At 45.6% G+C, this 20,197-nt stretch overlaps 1 protein-coding gene across 1 annotated transcript; it reads right to left on the bottom strand.

Annotated features, from left to right (window-relative positions):
• Positions 1 to 3,326: 3,326 nt before the first annotated feature.
• arl6ip1 (ADP-ribosylation factor-like 6 interacting protein 1) lies at positions 3,327 to 19,416 on the bottom strand (the record flags this gene model as incomplete). Its single annotated transcript, XM_039742670.1, has 5 exons — positions 3,327 to 3,938; positions 7,447 to 7,531; positions 10,881 to 10,998; positions 18,994 to 19,113; positions 19,238 to 19,416. Coding segments are annotated over 5 exons (621 nt in total), but the record flags the coding sequence as incomplete, so codon positions are not given.
• Positions 19,417 to 20,197: the final 781 nt, after the last annotated feature.

The following is a 20,197-nucleotide window of genomic DNA, read 5'->3' as shown; positions in this document are numbered from 1 at the left end:
AAGTATAAAAATGTATATTATACGTGCATTAAAAAATTGAACTGTATATCTTATTTAAAATACCATTAGGCTAATTAATAAATTTAAGTAGCTTTAAATATTTTAAATAATTTTTAATTGTATTAGTTTGTTTTTACATTTTTTAAATACTTTTTTTGATTAAATATTCCTTATTCATTGCCCCCCTTGCCATTTTGTGTGTTTTTATATCGTTTTTGGTGGTCATGTGACGTACGTCTCACACCCCCCATCGACACGCCGTTTCAGGGGCTGCGGCCCTCAATTCTCATATAAACTCCTCCCCCTCAGGTCACATGACCTCAGTGCCTTCATGGCGTGCGTCTTCAGGCCGTTGAGCATTTCGGATTTTGTTGCGTTGCCATCTTGTTACCCGTGTGGGTTTTGCACTCTGAATAAACGCCGGACATCATGAGGGCAGTGAACTGCAAGGTGCCCGACACGCCTGGCGGGTGACAAATGGCAGGGCTCACCATTTCCACGACTTCCAACCCTCGAGACGTTTCTGACCCAGTGGGCTGCCCGTCTGTATGTTTCAGGGCTGGGGGGTCTACATCGTTGCTCTGCAACACACCAGCCCAGCGAGTTCCACGTGTTGACCTTCTTTCTGTTTCCGCCTCCCCGTCTCCTACAGGAGAAGACCTTCAGCGGTCAACATGCCTGCCAAACGTCAAGAGAAAGTCAGGGGACCGGATACTGTGGTGGTCAAGAAGGTGGGAGAAGGACCATCAGGCACTGCGTCTCTACTAGGAGAGAAACAGCCCACCATGAATTGAAGGAGCTCATGGCTGCTGCTGCCCGACACTCCTGCTTACACCTGGACTTGCACCTTTGACCAGCCGCCGGCTCTCCAGATATGACCTTCAAAGTCCAGGGACGCCGAGAACAGCTTTGTGCTGCTGTGCTGTGCTAACGGGAAGTCACGCTGGTCCATTTTTTTTTTTTTGGTAGGTCGAGTGGGTTTCTTTCAGGTTCTCACAAGGCCAGCTAAAGTCCAAGCGCTCCTAGGCAGGCTTAGTAAGCTTCTCCCAGACCCCCGTATTGGCTGAATGGGAGTCCATGGTGGGTGCAGCAGACGCCCTCCACTCCCTTCTCACCACAGGACGTCTTCGTCGTTCTCATCACTTCTTCTCATTTTTACGACTTTATGTTCTGTCTGTCCATCTTCTTATATGACAGCTCTAAATGTCTCCTGCCCCAGTGACCAAGGGTAACACCAACCGGTGTCCATGGAGACGAGTAACAGAGCACTGGGTCACATGAACTGGTCTGTGCCACCCCCTTAGAGACTGCAGCCCCCAATCAGATGACAGCCTGTCACCTGCCGAGAGGACACGGTGGGCCTCTTGTGGATTTCACTTCTAACCACCATTAAAGATTTTCTGAAGTAAAACTGAAGGCCTTGCTTGTCATTTTGGTTTGAAGCCGAGTAGCACCCCGGAGCTGCTGCTGCTGCTGCTTTTCACACGAGACGCGTGTGGTGGGACGGCGGTCAGTTCCTCTGCAGCGTTATGGACGTCCACCTGAACTGGCGTCCTCATCCTTCACGATTACTCTGTGGCTTACACACCCCTCATAATGCTGAGGCTTTCAGTCTAATGTACGCCCAAAGGCTGCCATCTTCTTTGAGGGGAGTGGAAGGGGAAGAAATGGAAAGAAAGAAAGAAAAAAAAAAAAGAGGGGGGAAGAAGTACGAGAGAGAAAGAAAAAAAAACCAACAGAGGAGGCAAACAGAAAGAAAATAAAAGGAATGAGCGCGTAAGAGAAAAACGAGAGCAGTGGACGGGCCACTCTGTGATCCACGGGTGCAGACTCTCATGCCTTACAACGTCCCACCTTCAAGCGAGTCCAATTTATCAAGCTGGTGGGGACATCTAAAGGGGGCACGCTGCAACCGACTGGCCTATGGCCGTTCATTTTTGTTTCGTTATTCTTTATATTTCAGCATTTCTTAGGCCCACTGACTGCCAAAATGACCCAAAATACACCACTTGGCTTCAGTGTGAAAACTCCAAAGTGGGTCTTCTTACCACACACTGCGAGTCGCTTCTGGTGGCAGCTCCAGTGACTGAGGAGTCCGTAGAGGGGACCGGCCTTCCACGGCGAGTCGTTTCAAGAGGTCGACGTGACGCGGCCTTCGAGACGATTCATTTTCCCTTTCAACGTGCGATGCAAGGCAAGCAACAGCATTCTGACCTCCGACTACTTGTGACAAGGTGGAACACCAAATTCAAAGAGAAGAAGGCCGTCATCTTCTAGTCACAAAGGCCAAACGACAGCCATTTCACTTCCATGCTCCATTTACCCCTGAAAGTGCGATGCCCCACGTCCATACTGGCACCAGGCTCAGCTACACTTGCATTCTGCCAAGGCACACCAGTCCAAGTCTTCTGCTTTACTACGTTCTCATCCCATAGTTCCCCTCCACCCCAGGTCAGGTTTTTTTTTTTTTAAATGCACCCCCCCAGGCAGACACACAGTCCAGTCCCACCCTCCATCTGCCACGGCCCGGTGTTTACATGGGTATCCCTTTGGCCTGGTCCAGCCACGGAGGTCACCCTCCGGGTATCACGTCACATGGCTGTAGTGCCATAAACTGACACTCCCTCACACTGCAGGTCATGTGCCTCATTCAGGACACTCTGAGCCACACAAAGTCACACCAGCAGGACCCAGGGACCCTCTGAAGAGGCACACGTGAAGGAGTCCACGACTCTGAAGAGTTGGCCCTTCAGCCCTCTGAAGACACCCTGGGACCAACACACAGCCCTCCTTTGAATTTCCCTCTCGCTCCGTCACCTCGTTCCAGCACACCGGGCCACTTCTTTTGCTGGAGGTCCACCGATCTTCTTGCTTTAGCACATTACAAATGGATTAATTATGTGGTCACCCCCCACTCCCCTACACTCTGTGCCCTCTCCTTACTTACCCCTTTAGCTCCTTGTCGCAGGGCCTACTGGCCCCGCCGGTCCTCCCTCTGGTCAGCTCAGGCACGTCTCCTACGGAGGCTTCTTGAGGTTTGTTTACAGGGCCAGGGCAGACATTTTTGGATTTGTGGGTGGGATTCTCAATTATGAAATTGGTTTCTATGTTAATAAAAAACAAACAATGCCCATTTTGTGGCCAATACCTTGTGAATCAATTGAAGTACAGGATTTTTTTTTTTGCTGTAAAAGCACGCTCTTTGCTTTATTCAAGTGGAGACCCCCATCCTGTTTAAGGAGAAACTCAGCAGCGACGTGGATGGCGAATCAACCCAAACATTTACATTAATCTCTAAACTCGGCGCCAAAGCAGCCCACGCAAGCCACGGGTGAAAACTTTTATTTTCTTTTAAGCAGGCAGTTTGGAGGACAAGGGGGCACAAGACAGGAGGGCGGTCTACAACATAAATATACAAAAACACGTCAGAGTGTGGACGCTATTTACACATCATCCTCGAGGAGCCACAGAAAGCTTACACGACCGAAGAGTTAAAGAGACGATCCAGTTTTCTTCGACAGTTCCAGTGCAACATGGAGGGGTTTGGGAACAAAACAACTCGCAGCCCACTCAGAAACACAAGATGGCTAAAAGCATTTGTGCCTGCAGTTCCAAGACATTTCAGTGTGGCGCTTCAGCTCGGCACCCTACAACACAAACGACCGGCATGTTGGCACCGTGCTCGAGCCGAGGTGGCGGCCTTGGCTTGCTGTGGTGAAAGAAGCCAACCGAAGGGAAACAAAAACACTCGCTCGCTCGCTCTCTCTCTCTCTCTCTGCTGGCTGGGCAGGAGTGGGACGCTGGGGTAGAGGGGGGTCTTTACTCCGTCTTCTTCTCCTTCTGTTTCAGCAGCTTGTTGACCTCGCGCTTCGCCATGCCCACATACCGGCTGATGAGCCCATGTTGATTGAGGCCTGGCAGCATCAGCAGAAAGGTAACTGGAGTGAAAGAAAGGCATGATGGGTAAGAAAGCAATTCATTGGAGTAAGAAATCGTGCAGCACTTCACGTTGTGGCTGTGGGTTTTGTTTCAAACCAACTGCTAGTCGTGGTTCCAGTCACGTGATCACAGCCCAATGACATTTACTTGTATTCTACTATCGTTAACTAAATCGGGAGATGTACAACGTGCAGAAAACTAAAAAACGTCTGAAGGCTGCTCGTACTTGCAAATGCATGAACGTTTATCAGAGTCCACACCGTGTGTGGTGGGCACCTCGCAGGACAACAGCTTGAAGCACAGTACCCACACTACCCACTCTTCACTTGTTCGATGCTTTAAAATTTCACAGTGAATGGAGACTGGCGGTGGTTCGTGACCCATGCAAACCTCTTTCTTATTTTGCAATTTTAGCCCCTCGACCGGTCAAGCCCACCCACTGGCTATGCCATCACGGACTTGTTTTGCAAGGCACCCAATCACACAGAAATGGGTCTCGGGATTCTGTTGTGGCTTTGGATCTGCCACACCGCACCTGTTCCTGTCAAAGTTTCCAAATTTGTTTAGATCAGGGGACTCCAGATCTGGTACTGCAACACTCCTGTGGCTGGGGGATTTCATTCTAACCAACTTCTTAGTTGGTGACCAGCTTCTCTTTTGCCTTAATTGTAACGGACTTGCTATTGAACAACTGGACCGCTCAATTGCGTCTTGAGATATAAAATGAGCAACACACACAACCAGCTGACCAGCGGCCATCATTTAATATCTCAAAATAAAGAAAGGTGAAGGTCTCAGGAATGTCAGTCATTGATTTAGAGTAAGAGTTCCCAAAGAGGTAGATTTGAACTTTCTGGGGGTCGATAGTTTCAAGAAAAAAAATCTGGGGGGTCGACAACAGCAAAAATAGACCCCCTTACTACTGCTCTCTGTTTGTTACTTCAAAATACCTAGGATACCAATAGGTACCTGATTAAGAAGTAAAATACCGTATTTCCGCGTGTACCACACGCACACATTTTTTCCAGGTGCACGTCGTACACGAGGAAATGCAATTCTGGAAGGTTTACTCCTTCTGCTTGGGCTTGCTTGCGGAAAACGTGCCCTAAATGCTTCCTATACAATCACAACGTGCGTCGTACACGGGGCAAAACCATTTTTGCGATTTTCTTTGTAAAAATTAGGGTGCACATCTTACACGACGGCGTGTGGTACACAAGTAAAAAACGATAAAAAAAAAAATAAACCTTTTGTGATAAAAACACATTACATACCAAACTTGCAGATGAAAAGGTAAAATGTGTCATTAAAAGAGTCGCACGTAAGAATGCATGAAAACACACGTAACACAAACGTGTCTGTGCATCGCCTTATCGAACGTATCAAAGTAAGTGCGGACATGAAAAACCATTGCATGTCCGCACTTGCTCGCGGTGGGACGAGACGACGGATATTCGATATTAGCAGAATCTCTCAGTCTTGTACCGTCATGCTTTCATAAAACACTAGAAACTGGTTCGTCTGATGGGACGCGTACTCATTTGTGATTTGAACTTTGAATTTATTGAGGAGCAGCACTACGAAAATCAGAGGACACAGTTCACCGCATTCGAGGTTCAACAAAAATCTTCCGTTTCAAGTACATACTTTTTTTTTTTTTTTTTTAAATCATAACTGGGCTGTCTAAATTGTTAATAAAAGTTTATTTCTTCAGATAATCTGAATATGAATATGATAACTGAAACAAAAAAAGAAATGCAGACAGTACAGCTTGGACTATTTGTACTTATTTTGAATTTACAGATTTATTTCATAAATGTCAATAATGTAAAAAAAAAAAAAACTCTGCTTGTATTTTGTTGCTTTAATTTTCAATATTAAATGTTGCACAAGATAATTCCATATTCCATAGTCCTTTTAATCTTTTTCAATCATTAATTATAAGTGATTAAAATGAAAAGTTTCATATCTTGTGAAATATTTAACATCGAGTACTGTACTAATGTATTTGAGTACGTAAAGTAAATGACGAGGGGTCAACGGTTTGAAAAGTTTTTTGGTAAAGGGGTCTAAAGTTTGGGATCTCGGGATTTAAAGGATTCTCTCCCCATTCTGCCCCCCAAATCTACTATGGCAGAATCAGAACACCAGCAGCCATGGAATTAAAGAACGGGATTAAGAAACTGGCTGGAGTGAAGCAGATTTAAGTCGGACGCCCAGACTTAGCTGCTTAGTTGGCTCACTAATTCCCTCATCCCATTTCAGTTTGGGTGCCATTTAACTCGGAGGGCTGAATAATTGTTTCCAAAAAAACTGTTGTTTTCTGAAAAGCATACAAAGCAACCGTTTCGCCATAAAACATCTGTTCGCAGTTTCTGGCGGTAGCAGCTGTGCAGGGACGGCTCGATGGCCAGCAAGAATAAGAGAAGGGTCACCTGCCGGACTGTCTTTGCTTGGTGGTGGCAGCAATCCGGTTTGTACCTCGTCACCCATCGGAAGTGGCAGCCCTCCAAGGCAAACAAACATTCTTAGAGGCGCATCAGCTACACAAATGTGTTCAGCACGACGCTCAGCTGGGGGCCGATCAACTCATGCTGGTACCTCACTTACATCATCATCATCATCTTCAATCTCCAAATCACTTGCATCAAAATCGGGATTTTGACAAGTCAGAGTGGGATTCAGCGATAAAACGCAAAACATCGTCCACAGAGCATCTCGCTTTGGTGTCTCGCCAGATGTCGATGCCATTTTAGAAGTCGTTTGCTCTTCGCTATTCACGCACGCGCAGGAAGCCGAAATTCAAAAAAAAAAAAAGCTAACTTTTCTTCTAGCAATAAAAATTGAACTAAAACGAATCTTGTTGCAGTTTACAGCCGATTACTGTCCTCTACCCCTGAATTTTGACAAATGTCAACATCGGCCCCCAAAGAGAGTTAAGGGGGGGGGAAAGAAAAAAAAAGATGCAATTCAGAGGACTGAACCTTCAACAAGTCAATTTAAATGAAGGGGCAAGAAGTTAAATTAGCAGCACAAACGGGTCACTAATTAACAACTTGGCAGGAATGAAAACCTGCAGCCACAGCAAGAGTCCCCCACAGGCCTTTCTGTTGTCGATGAGCCAGGCCAACCTTGAAAGCCTTCACTTCACCGGCGAGACACAGATTTTTTAATATCAAGTAGCCACTCTTGAGTAAAAAGAGAAAGACTTTGGCCTTTGCAGATTTCATTCCTGTACTTGACAAAACGGCACAGCAAATAAATGACCCCGAGATCCAAATAAATGCTGCACATCGATGTGAAGTGGGCCCGATGGACCACACCAACCTTGTTAAAAGGAATTTCTTTTGGGGCCAATTCATCAATGAACAAGAAAAGTGGGCCAAACTCCTCACCATAAATTAAGATTCCCAAATTTTGAAGTATGTCCTTTCCTCCCTACACCTTAAATTTGGTAGATCATGCTAGCATGAAAACAAGAATATAAAAAGAAAAAAAAAAAATTACCAATTAGGTACGTAAGGAAGAGATTGTGAACTTGCTGTCCAATCCATGCCATCGCTGACAGGGCTGTTATGACGGTCAAGAAGTACTGTGAAGAGAAAGAGAAACGGAGTTTGAGTACAACTAGAAACGGACGCCTCTCTCTCTCTGGCCTTCCATTTTGTGTAACAAAAGCAACATTGAGAAATGCCAGTTATCCTGCTGGCGCACACAAACACACACACGCAAGTCTTCTTCGGCTATTTTGTTTTATTTCAAGAGAAAAGCCAAGCAAAAATGACCCCTTTAATTGGCAAACTAAAAAGATTACAATGTGCAAGCTTTCGAGGCAACTTCAGGTGAGATGTCATGCAGAGACTGGAGTCCCCCGTGTTTATACACACACTCTAGGACAAGAAACATTGGTAAATCTTTAAATGAGAAATCTTAAAATGTACAAAATAATGAATGCAGAGTGCGAGGTCACTGGGCTTTGTAGAACGATACGAGAGTAAGAACTGAAATCTCCGCTTCACTTGGTGTGCATGAGGACAGATTAACAATGCAGGTCTGTTGCTCTTTGTTTTTTGCTCTTCAGTGTCCCGCTTTCTCTCGTAGTCTTTTTCTTTTTGTTGACCACAAGGAGTTTCTGGAGTCTTTACCATCTCCTGCCAGTCATTTCCAAGGAGCAGGATGAGGTCTTGGATCTCTCTCTCTCTGTGTGTTCTTCTTGATGTTGTACAAAATTTGGATGAAGTGATTTCTTAACCTTGCAGATGTCCTAAAACAGAAGTTGCTCTGCAAACCGAGTATTACAAGTGTGTCTGGTTGGATTCCTTATCGTGATGCCTTTCGGGATAAGAAGGAAGAAGAAGACAGAAGAAGGAAGAAGAAGACAGAAGAAGAAGAAGAAGAAGAAGAAGGTCGCTGTCCATGTGTGCCAGTTTCTTCCACCGGGTCTTCAATTCCATGAGTAGAGGTACATTTCGGTGTCTTGTACGTCTGTAGTACTAGGGTGTTGTACTGCGTTAGCCATTATGAATGTAGAGAAAAGCCAAGCAACATGACATCTTTTATTGGCGAACATAAAATATTACAATATGCAAGCTTTCAAGGCAACTCGGGTCCCTTCTTCAGGCAAGCAGGAAAGTCAACAGGTGGGAATTGTTTCTGAACTTCGTTAATGGCCGCCTACAATCGACTGTCTGGTTTAATCCACTAGGTGGCAGCAAATCACACAATAGAAGCCAAGGCTCCTGCACTTTAGGCACACATCCTCTTGATGGAATGCCAGCCATTACACACTTGCTTGCCAAGCAGGCCAACTGAGCACAACCCGCCAGGCACCTTTAAAAACAAATGCAAGGCAGACCAAAGTTTGTAGCTGCAGGCAGTAAAACCGAACTGTGCCACCAGTGCAGCGGGCATTAACAAGAACATGCAATTGGCTGCACTGAATGACATCACAGGTTTCAAAATTTACTAGAAGGGATTTCCACTGCTGCCAAGGGAGGCAGGCATGGTCACTAAACGGGTGATCACCACACAGCCTGTGGTCCTCCTCTATACAAAGTGAAGACCTGCACAGCAGACTAACATTCGGTCATGTGAAATGGGACGTGCGGGCGTACTCAGACCGGATCCTCATTGAAACAGCGCGAATACATAAAAGGGGCTTCTTAAAAACAAACGTCAGGCCACATTTACAGTTTGTACTCCATTGTAGAATTGAAACAAACAAATGCACATATCACATGGGTGGTGTGCAGCCCTACATTTCCCACTACCTCAAATTAAATGAATATCGCATCATTGGAGTGGCGCTCGTTGTTGAGGTGTGCGTTCTCACCGCGCTCTCAGAGACCTTCAAACCCATCCATCCATTATCCTAACTACAGGGTCACGGGGGTCTGCAGGAGCCAATCCCAGGCAACAAACCCCGGGCAGGGCGCCAGCGCACCACAGGGCACACACACACCAGGGACAATTTAGAATCGCCAATGCACCTAACCTGCAGGTCTTTGGACTGTGGAAGGAAACTGCCAACTCCATGCAAGGAGGACCAGGGAAGTGAACCCAGACGGGTCTCCTAACTTGCAAGGCAGCAGCGCTACCCACTGCGCCACCCTGAGCTTCAAACCGAAGGATGTAAATGCCCAAGAGTCTAGGAAGGGATTCCAAAAAGAGATCTCACACCCCCAGCTCCCACCCGTTCATACCTTGCGAGTAGCGAGATCTGTGCCAGTTTGAAAAGCCAAATGGGAGCTGGCAATTCAAGCTACATTAGTGTATAGTGTGTGGCAGGACTCTCACTAATTGGCACTGCTCAATGAATTTGGGAGTAAAACGGGATGTTAAAAGCTCATCGAGTGCATCCTTTCTTCTGTTCTTCCCCAGTGGGGTGGGCTGTGGGTTCCTCTCAGTGCCTGCGTGGACTGGGTGTTGGGCAAAGTCATGGGGTCCAGCAGCTGTGGGGCATTTGTTGGTGAAGAGAGATTCACAGATCTCGACTTTGAGTCAATGAAGGCGCCGATAAAAAACGAGATCCGGGCCTTTAATGACCACTTAGGCACGGCCATCAGCAGTCGAGAGGTTTACTTACCTTGGCAGCGACATTCATGTCTCTGGTGACTCTTCTTATGAAGTCAGTAGAAAGACTGGGAGAGCATGGGGGGATTGGAAAGAGGTGCGTGGCGCTCCAGATAGCTCTGTAAAAGGGTGAAGGTCCAAGTCTTGTATGCAAGTCATGGATGCCAGTCCTGCCAGTGACTGGACTTCTTCATGTGTGTCTCTTCAGTGAATCCTTGGCTGCCGCTGGCGTGACTCCCGAATGAGGCACATGACCTGCATTGTGAGGGAGCGTCAGTTACGGCACTACGGCCATGAGGCGCGATTACCTGAAGGTGATTTGGCTCACAAGCACCCTCACTGTTGAGGTCTCGAGTGGCTGGACCAGGCCAAGGGGTCGCCCACATAACACCCGACTGCGGCGGATAGAGGGTCATTTCCAGAGGGTGGGACTGGACAGTGGGTGTGCCTGGGGGGTTGCCGAGCGGTTTTGTCGTGTGGTGGGTTCGGCCAAGTGTTGTACCAGTGCAGGCTCCCTGACCCGACCCTCCCAAGACAGACTGGAGAAGCGACCCCTTTAAAAGCCGTAGCCCTACTGAGAGAACGTGTGTGCCGCCTGTTGGAATACAACTCTTTACCCCGCCGAGGGTCTCAAAGCATCAGGCGGGTAAAAGAGATCAATAAGAGTGCAGGAGCAAATCCTGAATGGGGCTACCAGTCCACTAAAGGCCCCCTCACACACTCACAGTTATCAGGTGCACATTAAGACTTTAAGCCATTTGAGCCGAGTGGTCTGTTCCCATCACAATTACTCCAAGGAGACCACCCCCAAAAGTTCTGCTGTATACAGTCTGGCGGCAGACAACACAAGTTTAAAACAATTACCGTACCATTTTGGGTTTCTCTTCCTTTAAAGCAAAGACCCGTCTGCCCCAGCCAAGGATGCGGCGCTGGGTTTTCACGAGGTTCCCACAGATCTCATGGAACCGCTGCTGCTGCTCTGTAGTCCTGAAAAGCAGAGGGGGACAGTCGAGATGTCAGAAGACCACACGCTCCACAGCGACTCAAACAAGCAATACCTGCCCGGCACCAAATATCACATCTTCTATAAGGAGGACGACTGCGATTGAGGCTTGGTTTTCTTAAACTGGAGAACAAGTTTTTAAAATGTGTTTAGGAGGAATAGAAAGAAAAGCAGCAATTGCGATTCTGAATGACACCCGCACAATGGGGGAAACAAAAACTACACAGTGGGTACAGAAAAGACCCCAAATATTCCCTTTTTTTTTTTGCTTTACAGCCTTAAATGAAGGCAGAAACCAATATTTTTTTCCAGCTTTACTTACTCAATGCCACCTCTGGCTGGCATCCAGGTGAAAGACAGTTCAGAAGAATATTAAAAAAAAATCAAACACAACAAATGTTGTGCTCTAGAGGCGAGTTCACCCCACTGAGCATGGCAGGTGACCCCCTAAGGCGTCCCAATACGGGAGGAGAGCCGACCTCGGGCAGTCTGGAGGCAGCCAGCCAAGACGGGGGTCTCCGCGAGTGATGGGTGAGCTGGGGAGACAAAGGAGGTGGGCCGAGATCGGAAGGAGTGACAGCAGGGGTCCTCAATCACAGTCCTGGGGGGGCCGCAGGTTTTTATTCCAAATAGCTTCCCCAGTTAGAAGACAGACAGACCGTCATTATCCAACCCACTAAATCCTAACTACAGGGTCACGGGGGTCTGCTGGAGCCAATCCCAGCCAACACAGGGCACAAGGCAGGGCGCCAGCCCACCGCAATTAGAAGACAGTCCATGCCAATAATGAAACTTGGCATTGAACTATGCAGCTTGTTGTTAAAGCTTGCATTCATCCCAAAGCGATTTTATTTTAATTGCACTTCCGTCAGAACGTTAGCCAAGTGTTTGGGGGACCAGAATAGATTTAACCCTTAAACTGCCACATACTCTTATTGCACCCCAGGAGGCCAAATACTTTTTTGCTGCACTTTAAACATCACAATTCACAAAGAAAATGTCAAGAGCATCACAATCATTTTACACACCGTCAATGAACTGTAAAAACGATGAAAAACTACTGCAACACTATCATATGTACAAGTTCAGTAAATCACCGAGCCAAGTGCGCTTGAACTGGCCGCACACAGAGACCAGCGCCGACACTTGCAGGCCAGTCTAGTGCAGCGGCTCAATGCCAGGGCCGGCCGTGGTCACGAGCTGGCTGCACAACCAATGTACGGCTCCGACGTGCTGGCAAATTACTCTGGGACGCGACTATAGCCGCTTGAGGCGTTCAACGAATGTACTTTGCTGATCATACTCGGCTCCAGTGGTTTAAAAGGTTCAACTTGACGCTCCTGCCATTTTATTTTTTAAAAATCAGATACTTGATGGCAAGTAAGTCTGTTTGCTGGAGAGCTGCTGGTTTATTGCTTCTCGGAATCTCATTATTGACTAATGTCTGATTAAGAAAACAGGCAGCAATTAAAACTTCCATGCAGCGGCTAAAATCTAAAAAGAGGCAATTAAGGGTTCGGAATGGTAACCGGCGAGAGAGATCAAATTATGCCCAAAAAAAATTTATTGCTTTAGTAGTAAATAGAAGGGTTCTGATTAAGAAACTGGTTAAAGTGGAAACTGGCAGCCACAGCGGACCTCCAGGAGTGTAAAATCAAGGACCTCTGATCCACAAAGGTGTTCTTTGATGAATAAAAGAGCGAACAAGTTATGGCGTTAAACACCAAACTCATTATCAGCAAGGACCGAGTTCTAATTGGGGCACTGCGGCCCTCCAGGACTGGGACGCTGAGGACCCCCCCCAAGTTAGAGAGACTGCATTTTAACCTCCAATTTTAACGGATTCTGGTTCTTATCCTCCCACTTGTCACCTGGTTTTATGGATTTATTTATGAACTGCACTGTGGACACTTACTGGTTTGGACCTTTTTTTTTAATAAAAGCACCCGAGCACTTATTCCACCATCGCCAAGAATTGTCCCCATTTGTCAGCTTAGCTCGGGCGTAACTAATCAACGGTGTTGAGTTCTACAGACTCCCGAATGTCAAGAGGGAGTCTGGAGGGGACCGGCGCAGTCACAAACGCTCCGACCGTCAAGCCACACGCCACATGACGAGCAGTGCAGGCTGGGATGGATTACACATTCATCAGCTACGGGCTGAATTTGAAACCTGCAGAGTCCAAACAAACAGTCGGGGTCAAAGTTTTGAGAACAGTTTGCCCCTTCTAGGATATCCAAGAGCAAATGTCCTGGGACAGCAGCTGGCCAAGGGTCACAAAAGGTTTCACGTCTTCCACTGCAAGGACAGCCAAACAGCATGTGATCTCCACAGGACTGTGGCGAATTGTAAAAGCCGGGGCGGGCACGAGGATTTAATCCTTGCTGCTTTTAGAAGAAGGCATGACGTACAAATTTAAACACACTGGCCAGACCTTCATGTTTAGATGAAAATCGAGGTTTCACAAGAGCTCCGTACCACCGACTTCACAGCCTTACTTGAAGGGCGGGTGGCAGTTACATTAAAAAGGGGGGGCAGGTGCAACAAGAGACATTTTTGGCACATCAGCAAACTCTTTTACCCACGATGCTCAACGATGTCATTCACCAGCCTGGTTCATGGATGTCATTTGAGGAAGAAACACGTGTCTGCTTGCACATCGAGTCGGTTTAGGGGGCACCCTACTTCTGTGCTAAAGGATTGCGAGGCCGACTCCAAACTTCACCACCCCATTGCATTCATGTTAATATCCAGTTGGCATATTGGGACTGGATTGCCATTTAGTCGTTTCTGAATTGGCATAAAAATACAAGTTCTGGGAAAATTATAGCTTTGCTTGTGTTGCTTTACTCCAAGAAACAAACAAACATTCTGTGGTTGCATTTTAAACTATGAGATACACTCACACCTATCATAAAAATCACCCTGACTTATACACCCGTTCAAAAACAAGACCCTTACATTTTCTTTTTTACAGTCCCGATCAAAAGTTTAAGACCACTTGAAAAATGGCAAAAAAAAAAAATCCTATTTTGCATGGTTGGATCTTAAAAAGTTTCCAAGTAGAGCGTCAACATGCAACAAGAAGAAACGGGAGTGCGACAAAACCTCCTTTGAGCATTCAATGAATTGAAAAGAACGATTAAACTGAAATGGGCCGTTTTACAGCTGATCAAGATTTTAGGACCACATGCCTTTAAAAGGCCAAATCTGTGGATTCATTGTCGTCATTTTCTGTCAGGTCGCCACACGCTCTGATGGCAAAGGCAAAAAAGTCTCCCTTTTGAACTTTTTGAACAGCATAAGCACAGCGCGCCATCGCTGCTGAGGTGGGACGCAGTAAGACCGTCATTTGGAACTTCTTAGATGATCCTGAGGGTTATGGAACAAAAAAAGTCAAGTGGAAGACCCAAAACAATTTCACCAGCACTGAGCCGGAGGATCCAATTGGCTGTCCCCGTCAAGACACTGGACGATCCTCGACCCAAATTATGGCCGTTACTGATGCTGACTGCAGCCCCATAACCATCAAACAGCATCTGAGACTGAAGGTCTTCAAACACAAAAAAGTCTTCAAAGACCTCGTCTCCTTGAACGCCACAGAGCTGCTCGTTGGATTTGCAAGAGAGCACCAAACGTGGGACATTCAAAAGGTGGAAGAAAGTTTTATTCTCCGATGAGGAAAAAAAAAAAAAATGTAACCTTGATGGTCCTGATGGTTTCCAACGTTACTGGCATGACAAGCAGATCCCACCCGAGATGTTTTCTACGCGCCACAATGGTCTGGGATGCTTTTTTCCTTCAGTGGAACAATGGAGCTTCAGGAAGTGCAGGGGCGTCAAACGGCCGCTGGCTATGTCCAGATGTTGCAGAGAGCATTCCTCATGACGGAGGGCCCTCGTCTGGGGTTTTCGCTTTTCGCTTCGTACTGTAGCGTTTCGGACAACACTACAGTACACAATTGTCGCAGGACAAGGGACTTCTTCCAGGAGAATAACGTCACTCTTTTGGCCCATCCTGCTTGTTCCCCTGATCTAAATCCAACTGAGAACCTTTGGGGATGGATGGCAAGTTTACAAAAATAGACAACAGTTCCAGACAGTTGATGCCCTTCGTGCGGCCGTCTTCACCACTTGATGCAAGCGTTTCCATGAGGTGAGTGGGAACATTTCTCCAAGCATGCCGCAGTGAATTTTTGAAGTGACCACCAAGAACGGTGGAGCTACTCAGTACCGAGTTCATGTTTGGGAGTTTGATTTCTGTTTTGGGGGTTACGGGTTTTTTTGGAGTTGTGGTCCAAAACTTTTGATCAGCTGTAAAACCGCCTGTTTCAGTTTAATCGTTGTTTTCATTAAATTGAATGCTCAAAGGAGGTTTGGTCGCACTCCCGTTTCTTCTCGTTGCATGTTGAAGCTCTACTTGGAAACTTGTTAAGATCCAACCACGCAAAATAGGATTTTTTGCCATTTTTCAAGTGGTCTTAAACTTTTGATTGGGACTGTACATCTTCTTGCCTCCTTCAACGTCACATCAGTTTCTCAGACACACTGAATGTTGTGGCAGCAGCGCAGTTACCAATTTTCTTTCGCCACTTCAATGACATTTCATTTAAAACCAGCCTCATGTTTTCTTCTGATCGTAGATAAGGGATGCTCTTACGATAAAAGGTGTACGAGATACAAAAAACACAAACCAGTTCAAACGTCGCTCCAGAATAGTTTGGGTATTACTGTGTGGTCACGTAGGCACAAGAGAGACAGACAGACCGACGTTAGGAGCACACGCCGACACAGCGCACATAAAGGCCGTGTGCTCGGTCGTTACTGTCTCAGTAATCGTAACCCCTTGGGCCAATAGCGCGAGGTTTCCGCATTTGACTTACACGAGCGACATTATAAAATAAAACAAATGATACTGTAAAAAAAAAAAACCAAGTCCCGACTTATCTGCGAGTATACGGTGGTGTGAAAAACTATTTGCCCCTTCCTGATTTCTTCTTCTTTTGCATGTTTGTCACACAAAATGTTTCTGATCATCAAACACATTTAACCATTAGTCAAATATAACACAAGTAAACACAAAATGCAGTTTTTAAATGATGGTTTTATTATTTAGGAGAAAAAAATCCAAACCTACATGGCCCTGTGTGAAAAAGTAATTGCCCCCTGAACCTAATAACTGGTTGGGCCACCCTTAGCAGCAATAACTGCAATCAAGCGCTTGTGATAACTTGCAATGAGTCTTTTACAGCGCTCTGGAGGAATTTTGGCTCACTCATCTTTGCAGAATTGTTGTAATTCAGCTTTATTTGAGGGTTTTCTAGCATGAAGCGCCTTTTTAAGGTCATGCCATAGCATCTCAATTGGATTCAGGTCAGGACTTTGACTAGGCCACTCCAAAGTCTTCATTTTGTTTTTCTTCAGCCATTCAGAGGTGGATTTGCTGGTGTGTTTTGGGTCATTGTCCTGTTGCAGCACCCAAGATCGCTTCAGCTTGAGTTGACAAACAGATGGCCGGACATTCTCCTTCAGGATTTTTTGGTAGACAGTAGAATTCATGGTTCCATCTATCACAGCAAGCCTTCCAGGTCCTGAAGCAGCAAAACAACCCCAGACCATCACACTACCACCACCATATTTTACTGTTGGTATGATGTTCTTTTTCTGAAATGCTGTGTTCCTTTTACGCCAGATGTAACGGGACATTTGCCTTCCAAAAAGTTCAACTTTTGTCTCATCAGTCCACAAGGTATTTTCCCAAAAGTCTTGGCAATCATTGAGATGTTTCTTAGCAAAATTGAGACGAGCCCTAATGTTCTTTTGCTTAACAGTGGTTTGCGCCTTGGAAATCTGCCATGCAGGCCGCTTTTGCCCAGTCTCTTTCTTATGGTGGAGTCGTGAACACTGACCTTAATTGAGGCAAGTGAGGCCTGCAGTTCTTTAGACGTTGTCCTGGGGTCTTTGTGACCTCTCGGATGAGTCGCCTCTGCGCCTTGGGGTAATTTTGGTCGGCCGGCCACTCCTGGGAAGGTTCACCACTGTTCCATGTTTTTGCCATTTGTGGATAATGGCTCTCACTGTGGTTCGCTGGAGTCCCAAAGCTTTAGAAATGGCTTTATAACCTTTACCAGACTGATAGATCTCAATTACTTCTGTTCTCATTTGTTCCTGAATTTCTTTGGATCTTGGCATGATGTCTAGCTTTTGAGGTGCTTTTGGTCTACTTCTCTGTGTCAGGCAGCTCCTATTGAAGTGATTTCTTGATTGAAACAGGTGTGGCAGTAATCAGGAAATTGAACTCAGGTGTGATACACCACAGTTAGGTGATTTTTGAACAAGGGGGCAATTACTTTTTCACACAGGGCCATGTAGGTTTGGATTTTTTTTTCTCCCTAAATAATAAAAACCATCATTTAAAAACTGCATTTTGTGTTTACTTGTGTTATATTTGACTAATGGTTAAATGTGTTTGATGATCAGAAACATTTTGTGTGACAAACATGCAAAAGAATAAGAAATCAGGAAGGGGGCAAATAGTTTTTCACACCACTGTATATGGCAGGGGTTCCCAAACTCGGTCCTGGGGACCCCCTGTGGCTGCAGGTTTTTGTTCCAACCAGATGCACAATCGGTGATAATAATTGAGAACAACTGATCTCATTGAATTAGCTGGTCTTTTATTCTGCATTCAGAAAAACACCACAGTATGGACTTTACATTTATAAGACATTTAGAAATCTCGATTTTTTTCTAAAGCTATAAATGCTCAACTTTCTTTTGTTGTTTGTCTATTGTTTTTCCCTTTTCCTGTGTAGTTTGCTCCCTTCATTTTCCCCCAATTAGTGACAATTAACAGCCAGCATAGCAGACACCCGGGATGATGACGGCAGCAACAACTTGTGTGTCAGACCCGCTAATTAGGAAATAACCAGAAAACTTTGAAAAGCAGAATGAAAATCAGGTTGAAAATACTGTTTACAACTTATAAAAAACTTCATATTTCCCACATAACTGCTTACTACTTTTTAATAGAAATCAGAGTTTTGCAATTTCAACATTGACTCCAAAACACAGACACTGGGAAATAACGACTCACTTAATTAGGCGAAGAGTCGGTTGGAACAAAACCCTGCAGCCACAGGGGGTCCCCCCAGGACAGAGTTTGGGAAGCTCGGATTTATGGCAACTGACTTCTCACCAAACTCCATCATCGCTACTTCTAAAGGACATTCCTGTGAAAATTTCCTTCTGGGAAGCTCGTTTTTTTTCCCAATCAAGCACACAGTAAAGGATGGCAGAACTGACAGATTTAAGAAATGAACCACAAAGAGCCTCCCCAGTGGACAGCAGGCACAAGAAGGGGCTTTGCAGAGCCGGACGATGAATGAGATCACAAAGGGTGACAGAAGTCCATTAGACGGGTGCTTTACAGTCCGCTCTCTTAACCATTAGAGCCAAAGCCCAGCAAGAGTTGTCCTGGAATACAATGGATTTTTTTTTTTTTTATTATTATTAATCTTATTACAATCCACACAAAGCAATCAAGTTTTTACAAAAAGAAGAATTGAGTCAAGAACAGATCGATCCCCACCCCTGAGAGAGAGCAAGCCAAGCTGCGTTAAATGTGAAGGCTTGTCAACATACCTAAATTAATAACATGAACTTATTTTAAAATATTACTGATTAGATCCTGCCATGTTTTGAAAAACGTCTGTACGGATCCTCTAACGGAGTATTTGATTTTTTCCAACTTCAAGTATAACACATCGGTTTCCACCGACTTAAAAGACGAGAGTTTGGTTTCTTCCAGTCTATCAGAATGAGTCTGCGTGCCAACAGTGTAGTGAATGCCATCCCAGTTTGTTTGTCCTTCTCCACTTTAAGCCCCCCAAACACAGCTGTTAATGGGTTAGGAGGGATTGTGAGTCCAATGGATTTTTAATGAGCTTGCCGTGACACAACACAAAGAAATTAACTTACCATTTGTTAGATCCAAAAATTTTGGGTGCAAGAGTTGGGACGAGATAATCAGCCAGACAGAGAATCATGATGGCGCAGGACACGCCAGTCAGCACCGAGGGATCGAGATAATAGATCAACCTGTCAAGAGGAAGAACAGGAGTTGGAACATCTCACATTACCGTCAGCAGGTGGCGAGCCACCACTTTTAAAAATTAAAAAATCCTTCACAGCTCACGGCACCCACAAGACACAAGATACTCACAAGAAAACAAAGGACACGACTCCGCAGAGCGCGGCCGGGAACCAGGGCTTCTCCCACCGCAGGATTTTATCTCCGGCCAGAATCACCTCACCCCAGGCCTGCAGCTGCTCCTCCAGCTGAGCCGTCTCCTGTGCCTGAAGGGGAAGAGCAGGGGGACAAATGAGGGGACATCCACAAAATACACATTAACTGGGGGGGGGGACAAAAATATGAATTCCCAATGCTAAGTTAGCAAGTACAGTGGAACCTCAGGTCACGACTGTAATTCGTTCCAAAACTCTGGTCGTGCCCCAAAGTAATTTCCCCCGTAGGATTGTTATGTACACACATTTGATCCGTTCCAGACCGTACATATTTTTTTAAAAAGATTTTAAACCACAAAAATAATTATACCATAGAATGCACAGCTTAATGGTAAACTGAACGTAAAAACCTTAAACAACGCGGAGAAAGCCTCGAACAGAGAAAACTAAGACTGCAGGAGTTCACGCTACAGCCTTACGAACCGCTCGCTGGAAACACTTTTTTTTTTAAAAGGAGTTTTAAGGACCACCTCCATCCCTTTTTTCCACGTTGAGGAATCAGTTTGTTATTTTTCTGGTTCTTCACAAACACGGTTTGTAAGCAAAACTGCGCTCTTGTTGTAAAGTTAGGCGTCTGATAAATTTTGAAATAAGAAGCCAGTGCTGCCATTTTATCATGAACCCTATGGCGTATGGGACCCCCGATGGAAAAACGAAAAGCATAAACGCTTACCAAATAGCCAAGCCAGCTGTAGATAAATCGATCTGCGTCTTGTGTCGCACATTGTAAAAAAAAAAAGCTGAAATGTGTCATCAAAACAGATAAGAGTTTATGTAAAAAAGACCAAATCTCCCCCGGGGGCAAATAAAGTTCAAAGTACACAATGAAACCAAAGAACCACAAGACTTGAAGACAACCAGCCGAGCGCGGAGGCAG

This window comes from Polypterus senegalus, unplaced genomic scaffold, assembly GCF_016835505.1.
Source record: "Polypterus senegalus isolate Bchr_013 unplaced genomic scaffold, ASM1683550v1 scaffold_1427, whole genome shotgun sequence".
NCBI lineage: Eukaryota > Metazoa > Chordata > Cladistia > Polypteriformes > Polypteridae > Polypterus > Polypterus senegalus.
The sequence above is the reverse complement of the archived record's forward strand: the minus strand, read 5'-3'. Positions and strand labels throughout refer to the sequence as shown.